Raw genomic sequence first — 9824 nt, forward strand, 5'->3', positions numbered from 1 at the left:
GTCCCTTGATGAAAGTACTGATTGGATTGAGCGGTTAAAACAGCAATTATCAAAATATATAAAAAAGATCTTTTACAATTTAAGAAAGCTGTTGAAAGTTGAGGCGGACTATGAGAAACATACCGTATATAAATGGTTAATGGGGAACCCCTCTCAGGAACGGAAGCAACCTTTTTTTAGTAGGAATAAATTCCATCGAGCCCGCAATATTACACGTTTTGATACCGAATCTTCAAATGATTATGCCAGTTCCAATAGTGAACAGGAGAAATCTGACACAGCTTCAGCCCCTTTAGGAACACGCTCCAGGGTGATGAAAGAAAACACCAAAGCTGCAAAAGAAATACACACGGAGGAGCAACAGTCAAAAATGCAGAGGAAGGGTAGGCCGCCCTCCTCTATCCAGAAAATCTTAATCTTTAATCTTTCATCATACGAGTTATCAGATGGGGAATATAGTCTGCTATCCAAGGGGTTCTCTTTTGTTCCCACTTCACGCTTTGATGGTTTTGATTGGGGGGTTGAGAAGTATGAACTGGCACGAAGTTTAAGGCTTAAAGAACACTTTGGTGCTAATAATGCTAATATGGAAGAACAACTACCAAACCAATTGAAAAAATTCTGTCCACGTTCTAATTACGATCCGACATCGGTCAACCCAACCATTAAAACCTTCAGGAGATTAATGGACTAGAAGGTGAATATGTCCATTAAATCTTCAAAAGATTTTCATCCTGTTTAACCCCTGTTGAAAGACATGCACTTAAAACTCTATCAAATATAATGGACTTAATTATTCATCAAGCAGATAAGCGAGGGGCAATAGTCCTTCAGGACTATCAAGATTATCACAAGGAGATCATGCATCAGCTATCGGACTCCTCTATTTACAGTAACTGTCCGGGGACCCGTCTAAGACCTATAAAAAAAAACTACATCAACTTTTACTGGCGGCGTTAGATATGGAACTAATTACTGAAAAAATCATGGCTGTGTTATATCCCAGTTCACCTATCATTCCCATTTTCTATACCATTCCCAAGATACATAAGGGCTTAGACTCACCTCTGGGATGCCCTGTTGTATCAGCTCAGGGCTCTCTATTTCAGCCAGTTGCCACTTTTTTTAATTCAATCCTACAACCGATGATTCAAAATGAGGAGACTTTTCTTCTTGATACCACAACATTTTTGAGGAAGTTACGAATGGTCTCTCTGTTGGATGATGACTGTTGGCTTGTTAGCATTGACGTTATTAATTTATATATGTCTATCCCCCATGGTTTAGGTTTGCATACACTACAGATTTTTTTAGAATCTAGAAGTGCATTTTCTGGTGATAAAATTGATATCATATTACAGTTGTTTAACCTCATTTTGCATAATAATTTTCATCTTTATGATAACAATATTTATTTACAGGTACAAGGCTGTGCCATTGGCAGATCAATGGCGCTGGCCTATGTCAACATAGTGATGTTCTTTATTGAACAATTAGTGTTTTTTGCTGAAAGTGTAATTAAGAATCACATCATCTTATTTTTAAGATATATAGATGATTTGTTTTTTTATTTGGAGAGGGGATATCAATGTCCTCCAAATGAAGTTGGAGGAACACAATGCTACAGACAACTCCATTAAGTTCACGTACACATTCAGCAAAGAGTCTAAGACCGAGCTGATCATCTTCCCTCCCTCCTGCATAACCTCACCTCCTACAATCTCATTATCTATTGATGGCACTACTATCTCCTCTAGCCCCCAAGTGCGCTGTCTTGGAGTAATCCTTGAGTCCTCCCTCTCCTTCAAACCACACATTCAGCACCTCTCACACACCTGCCATTTTCATCTAAAAAATATTTCCAGGATCAGACCCTTTCTGACCCAGGATGCTACTAAGACTCTTATCCACTCACTGGTCATCTCCAGACTGGACTACTGTAATCTCCTGACTGGCATTCCTGACAAATACCTCTCTCCACTCCAATCTATCCTCAATGCTGATGCCCGGCTCATTTTCCTCACCAAACGCACTATGTCCACCTCTCCTCTCTTACTAGACCTTCATTGGCTCCCCTTCCCTTTCAGAATCCATTTCACGCTTCTCACACTTGCTTACAAAGCCCTCACCCACTCCTCTACCATATACATCTCTGACCTTATCTCCCTTTATACTCCCACACGTCCTCTTCGCTCTGCTAATGCACGCCGACTCTCCTGCCTACGGATTACTTCCTCCCACTCCTACCTCCAAGATTTTTCATGTGCTGCACCACTTCTCTGGAATTCCCTACCTATCCCCCTCAGACTCTCCACCTCTCTACAAAACTTCAAATGGGCTCTCAAGACCCACTTCTTCACCAAACCCTGCCAAATCTCATCCTAAACCTCTGTTCCATGCTCTCTATGTACCCCATTTGTCTCACCCCTGTCTGTCTACCCCTTCCCTTTAGAATGTAAGCTCTCATGAGCAGGGCCATCTTCCCTCATGTGCTTATCCTTTTCTAACTCTAATAATATTCAACTGCACCAAATCCAGCAGTCTTCTGCCACCTGATACTTATTCCAGTGTCATCTGCTGATGTAGCTATGTTTATTTACCCTGTACTTGTCCTATATTGTCGTCAACTGTAAGTTGCTGTTTTCCTGCTTGATTATTTGTTTATGTACTATGTAATTGGGCGCTGCGGAACCCTTGTGGTGCCATATAAATAAAGCATAATAATAAAGAGTCTTTGGATTTCCTTGATGTACATGTTTCTATCATAGACCAGGTTGTACACACTAGCCTCTTTACTAAAGCTACAGATAGAAACACACTATTGAAGGCACAGAGTTGTCACCCAAGGTCGCTGGTGAATGGTCTTCCCTATTCGCAAATGCTCAGAGCTTTTCGCATTAATAGTGATACTGAGCTGGCAGTTAAACAAATTGATGTAATGGTACAGAAATTTTTGGAACGAGGTTGTAGTGCTAAGTTACTAGAATCTTGTAAACAGAAAGTGTTAGCCTTGGATAGACTAGCATTATTGGATAATTCTGCATCTAGTAGGGCGTCCAGTGAAAAGATCTTGCCTTCGGTGAATAAATTTAATGTAGCATCACCAGCAATTATTAAAACAGCTAAATCATTATGGCCTATGGTACAAAGTGACATTAAGTTAAACCTGAATGAACATAGATTAACGCCATGTTACTCCTGCGGCCTTAATTTGAAAGATATTTTAGTAAAAACTGACACTACCAGACCAACATTAAGAAAAACTACATTTTTGAAATACTCGAGCAGGATGTTTTAAATGCACATGTACCATGTGTCAATTTTTTATTAACGGGAGATTCTTTTAAACATCCTCACTATGGTAAGACCTATAAAATACAGCATTATTTCACCTGTAACTCTACTTTTGTAGTGTACCAGCTATTATGCCCCTGTGGGCTTTGCTAAATTGGCAAAACTGAGACTAAATTTAAAGAGCGTATGGGCAATCACGGGGCGGCCATACAGGCATCACAAGCCTCTGGTGTTAGCGACCAAACGGTTGCACGTCATTTTGTAGAAGCCCGTCATTCTTTATCCAGCCTTCATTACAGGATGATCGATACCGTCCCATTATGTAGACAGGGGGAGGTGATCGATCTCTACAATTACTAAAATGTGAAGCACGGTGGATTCACCTATTGAATGTCCTATATCCTAAAGGGTTAAATGATAATATAGCCTATGCTACTTTACGTTACCATTACATATCCATTTTCTATGTTTGAATCCAATGGTAGTGATCAGAGAGCAACTATATGTATTTTGAACTGTAACCATCAATACCCCTCTATGTATCTTTTTTGTGGAGGTCTTATTGTGGAAATTATGTATCCATCCATTCATGTTTAAATGCTTGTTACTATGTATGCCCTTGTTTCTATATTTTCAGCATGGTATATGGTTAAGTTTCACATGTGGGTGCATAGTCTCAATCAGATGACGTCACCTCACAGCGCAGTGGCAGGGAGGGTGAGCGGTCCCGGGCCTGACTCCAGCATTCACTCGTGGTGCACACTTATAAAAGGTATGTTCGTTTTTCTATTTGTATTATCCTGATGACAATATTGATAATATTGAAACGTTGACAACGATTCCACAGACTTAAGTGTCGTTTTTATAAGCTTGAGTGCCGCACCTCTGTATGTTGTACAAATAACCCTGTGAGGGCACCGGCGCAGTTAAGAGTGGAGCATGGAGTGCCGGACCTGCGATCTATATATATATATATATATATATATACACACACACACACACACACACACACACACACACACTGCTCAAAAAAATAAAGGGAACACTAAAATAACACATCCTAGATCTGAATGAATGAAAAATTCTTATTAAATACTTTGTTCTTTACATAGTTGAATGTGCTGACAACAAAATCACACAAAAATTTTCAATGGAAATCAAATTTATTAACCCATGGAGGTCTGGATTTGGAGTCACCCTCAAAATTAAAGTGGAAAAACACACTACAGGCTGATCCAACTTTGATGTAATGTCCTTAAAACAAGTCAAAATGAGGCTCAGTAGTGTGTGTGGCCTCCATGTGCCTGTATGACCTCCCTACAACCCACACAAGTGGCTCAGGTAGTGCAGCTCATCCAGGATGGCACATCAATGCGAGCTGTGGCAAGAAGGTCTGCTGTGTCTGTCAGCGTAGTGTCCAGAGCATGGAGGCGCTACCAGGAGACAGGCCAGTACATCAGGAGACGTGGAAGAGGCCGTAGGAGGGCAACAACCCAGCAGCAGGACCGCTACCTCTGCCTTTGTGCAAGGAGGAACAGGAGGAGCACTGCCAGAGCCCTGCAAAATGACCTCCAGCAAGCCACAAATGTGCATTTGTCTACTAAAACAATCAGAAACAGACTCCATGAGGGTGGTATGAGGGCCCGACGTCCACAGGTGGGGGTTGTGCTTACAGCCCAACACCATGCAGGACGTTTGGCATTTGCCAGAGAACACCAAGATTGGCAAATTCGCCACTGGCGCCCTGTGCTCTTCACAGATGAAAGCAGATTCTCACTGAGCACATGTGACAGATGTGACAGAGTCTGGATACGCCAAGGAGAATGTTCTGCTGCCTGCAACATCCTCCAGCATGACCGGTTTGGCAATGGGTCAGTAATGGTGTGGGGTGGCATTTCTTTGGGGAGCCGCACAGCCCTCCATGTGCTCGCCAGAGGTAGCCTGACTGCCATTAGGTACCGAAATGAGATCCTCAGACCCCTTGTGAGACCATATGCTGGTGCGGTTGGCCCTGGGTTCCTCCTAATGCAAGACAATGCTAGACCTCATGTGGCTGGAGTGTGTCAGCAGTTCCTGCAAGACGAAGGCATTGATGCTATGTACTGGCCCGCCCGTTCCCCAGACCTGAATCCAATTGAGCACATCTGGGACATCATGTCTCGCTCAATCCACCAATGCAACGTTGCATCACAGACTGTCCAGGAGTTGGCAGATGCTTTAGTCCAGGTCTGGGAGGAGATCCCTCAGGAGACCATCCTCCACCTCATCAGGAGCATGCCCAGGCATTGTAGGGAGGTCATACAGGCACGTGGATGCCACACCCACTACTGAGCCTCATTTTGACTTGTTTTAAGGACATTACATCAAAGTTGGATAAGCCTGTAGTGTGTTTTTCAACTTTAATTTTGAGGGTGACTCCAAATCCAGACCTCCATGGGTTAATAAATTTGATTTCCATTGATAATTTATGTATGATTTTGTTGTCAGCACATTCAACTATGTAAAGAACAAAGTATTTGTAACCCTAGAATATAAATCTATTAATCTTAAGGGGATCTATTAATATATATATTCATTTCTCTGTGGAATAAGTATATGAAGTAAAAGAGATATGCTAGAAACTGTATGTAAATTTTAGGACTTTATTGAATATATATATATATATATAGTATCAGAAGTAGTAGAATTCAGAATCAGCATGGATGTACAGTTATGAAATATAATAAAGATGGTTATGTTATTGGGCATCGAAGGAGGACTGCTGTTGTAAATAGCCTGGCATGCGCTGGACCGAGAAGGATCCAGAATCTCCTCGTGCTGGGGGTTAAGAGCTCGCGTGGGGGAGAAAAAGCTGAGAGGGCTCGAGAGAAGGAAGACCCCCCGGGACAGGAGGAAGGACGGACGGAGTCTGAGGGAGGAGGAGAGATTATCGAGGGTGCCGGCAGACCCCTGGAGACAGCGGTATCCGAACGGAGAGCGGAGGGTACCTGAGTGTATGGCGGAGAAGGCTGCAATGATTCGGAGCCACTGAACTTTAGGACGGCGAAGTGTGTGGAGGCGGGCCGTGTTGAGGAAGAAGGAGTGAGAGGAAGCCATCCGGGCCGCGGTTACCATGGGAGCTGAGTGACGCAGCCGCTTTGTATCTGAATCGTAGCGGCTACAATAACCAAGGGGACTGGGGGAGACATAAAGGTGAGCTTACACTGCCATATAAATGGAAAGCCGCCATTAACCTATAATACCCCACTATCCCCTAAATATAGGATATTGAAATACCATTATTATTGATTGGAAACCAAATCTATGGTAAATCAAGATGGTAAGGAGGGCAGATTAAGCCAGTGAGAACTGCTGAAGAGACGATACACATATACAAGACTGTCCAGTAAAAGGGGTTACTTCATAGGAGTGTTATCTATGACCACGTAGCCACTACTAAAGAACTCCCAGCTGATAGTCGTGAATCCTCCAGGGCCGAAATATATTCAAACAGACGCCATACCACACCCTACCAAGGGTATCCTCCTTAGTTATAATCCACCTCTGCTTGTATATATATAACGGCAAATAGAAATTATATAAACATGATTTGAACTTATTAAAGGACTGTTGCCGTATACCGCTGCTCGAAAATATATTTGGGGTTATTCACGAAGTATAGTTCATCCGTGTGGCTGGAGCATTATAGGAAGAAGCTGTCACTATGGGAGGACCAGCTTGTTCATATTGAAATAGTGACGCCAATGCAGCATGATTTGAGCATAGCAAGGATTAACCGGAATACCCGGATATAACTGTTGTAGACTCAACCAACTAGTGGTACCCCGTTCCTAGGCACTCCGGATACATTGAGGATAGTGCTTTAATTGACTAATATCTATAAAGGAGTATAATATAAGCAACCAGGATGCTGGATTCCTAGTGTAGGTGAAATACACTGACTGGGCCCTCAGAATATTGAACGGTACAGTGATCACTTAGGTAACCTAGTATATATACTGCGCAGTAGGTACTGAGTAAACCCCGGGTCCATAGTCTATCCGACTGTGGTTAGTGTATATTTTTTGTGTATTGCATGCAGTTATGTTGTAACATCATATTGTAAGAGGTATTTATATTGTGTATTCTTTAACTCTCACTTTACTAATATCTACCATATGAGTAATTATATAGTGGTGGGGATAATAAAATTAATTACCTGAATACTGTTGTCACGTGTATCCTCAAGATCCAGGATTGTTCTCTACGTATCGTATACCTGCGGAAAACAGAAAACCAGAAAACAATTGGTAAAGAAGGTGAGGTGAGCTAAGTATAATACCAATAAAAATATATATATGACCAGTAACACCATCTCAACACCCACGGCTTAGTTTAAGTAGGGTCTTCCCAAGCCACCTGGGTGTTTAACTATTGGCTTGGGTGGAGGCACGCCACATTCTACATAACCCTCAATTACTATAAGGGGAAGAAGGGTTACATTTGGAGGCACTGCTGAGATTCGAACTCAGGATCTCCTGTTTACCAACATACATAGGATGGAGGAGGTTAGTAAGGAAGATATTTTTCGTTGGTGTCACGAGAAGGATATAGATGTCGATTGCAGCTTTGGATTGCGAGGAAATTTGAATAATGCTAGTGAAGATAGTATGATCAACGCAGTGAAATTTCTTTATGGAATTAATGAGCCACGCATCGTAGATAAATGGAAAGGGTCTACCGGTACTATTACAGCTGTTTTAATAACTAATCAGAACGCACTAGATCCAATGCTACTCCCTGGTATGGTAGTGGTTGAGGGAGTCCCGGGATGGAAAGTACCACTGGTGTGGCCTGAAAGGAACCCTGTGGGGGAAGAAGAGGGTCCCACAGGGGGTGAACACGGAACTGGGGAACCACATCTCATAGGTGGTGTTCCTACCGCTGGGCTAAATACTGATCCCATCACTCACTCTGAGGACAAGGTGGAGAATCAGGTAGAAACAGTGATGGGTAAAATGGTTAGCCACTTGGAGAGGTGGCATTTTGAAGGAGGATATCGTCGCCTTAGGATTTTCTCGGGAATCACCCCGGTACCAGCAGGAGAGGAGACCTACGAGCTGTGGAGGGAGGCAGCCACTCAACATTCCGAAGAGTGGCAGTGCCCCGAACATGTTAAACGGCAGAGGGTGGTTGAAAGCCTACGAGGACCGGCGATGGGGGTGATTCAAGCCACCCGAAGGAGCAACCCCAATGCTACCCTAAAAGACTATGTGGAGGCTCTAGATTTTTCCTTTGGTACCTTGGAAGATGTAGGGGACCTACTGGCTCGGCTTAACCATACTTACCAGGAGCCAGGAGAAACTTTGACCCATTACATTTATAGAGTCGATAGGTTAATTTACAAGATTGTAGATAAAGGGGGGATTGATAAGGAAGGTGTGGATAGAAGGAGACTGACTCAGGTAATTAAGGGGGCCTTAACCAATAGTACTGTAGCACAACGGCTCAGATGTACTATGAATATTAATCGGCCTCCGACCTTAAATGAGCTCGTGCGAGAAGTGAAACTCGAAGAGGTACAAATAGAAAACCGTGAGAAAACCATAAAAAAGGTCAAAGTAGTTTTACCCACCCCCTCTTCTCCCTCTATAGATGAACGACTGTTGAAGTTAATTGAAGACCAGAACAAAAAAATTGAACAGCTAATCGCCTTACAGACCAATCCTCCTTATAGTCAGGGGATGAGAAATGATTCCGGGGGGGAGATAAGTGTAAGGAGGGTAAGCAGATTTCCCACAATTTGTTATAGTTGTGGACAAGCGGGTCATAGATCCTTTGAATGCCCCATGTATGGACACTTCCAAAGAGGAAATAATAATAATTACAGGAGACGACTGTCTACTCAGGAAAACGCCAACGGGAGTGCTGTGGACCCCTCACAGGCTCCCCAATAATTACCGTACATGCCATGGGGAGTGCTCAGTGGTCCAATGAAATACCCAAAAGCCTGATGGGCCATGCACCGAGAATAAAGGCTATGATCAACGGACATGCCTGTACAGTCTTGTTGGATAGTGGCTCACAGATATCCATCGTATTTGAATCCTGGTATCAGACCTATTTACAAGATGTGCCCATACATCCTCTTAGTGGACTCACCATCTGGGGGTTGAGTGAGCAAAAATACCCCTATTTAGGATATATTATGGCCCAGATTACTTTCGACCCTGGGCTGATCTCCCCCAATGAAATGGTACCGTTGGTGGCGTTGGTTTGTCCAGATTCTCCTGGCGATAATGGAGAACTGCCAGTAATTATTGGAACAAACACTAATATGTATAAGAGTCTCATAAAATGGTGTGAGAGACAAAATCAAAACCTGAATGATTTGCCGCTCACTATAGAAAGTAATATGGCGCTGTGTCGACAAGGACAAGTTAGTTCCGAACCCAGTATATACACCCCAAAATCCTGGGTCCATAAGTTAGAGGCATGTTTTCAAGGTAGTGACATCGACCTAAAGAATAAAAGTCAGTTAATGGAACAAT

The 9824-nt window shown here is 42.9% G+C and overlaps 1 protein-coding gene across 1 annotated transcript; it reads left to right on the top strand.

Moving 5' to 3' along the window:
* The first annotated feature begins 7832 nt into the window (after nt 1-7832).
* Nucleotides 7833-9230, top strand: LOC134901818 (paraneoplastic antigen Ma2 homolog). Its single transcript, XM_063914347.1, has one exon. The coding sequence runs from the start codon at nt 7833-7835 to the stop codon at nt 9228-9230; it is 1398 nt and encodes a 465-aa protein (XP_063770417.1).
* The last annotated feature ends 594 nt before the right edge of the window (nt 9231-9824 follow it).

This window comes from Pseudophryne corroboree, chromosome 1 (assembly GCF_028390025.1).
Source record: "Pseudophryne corroboree isolate aPseCor3 chromosome 1, aPseCor3.hap2, whole genome shotgun sequence".
Lineage (NCBI taxonomy): Eukaryota > Metazoa > Chordata > Amphibia > Anura > Myobatrachidae > Pseudophryne > Pseudophryne corroboree.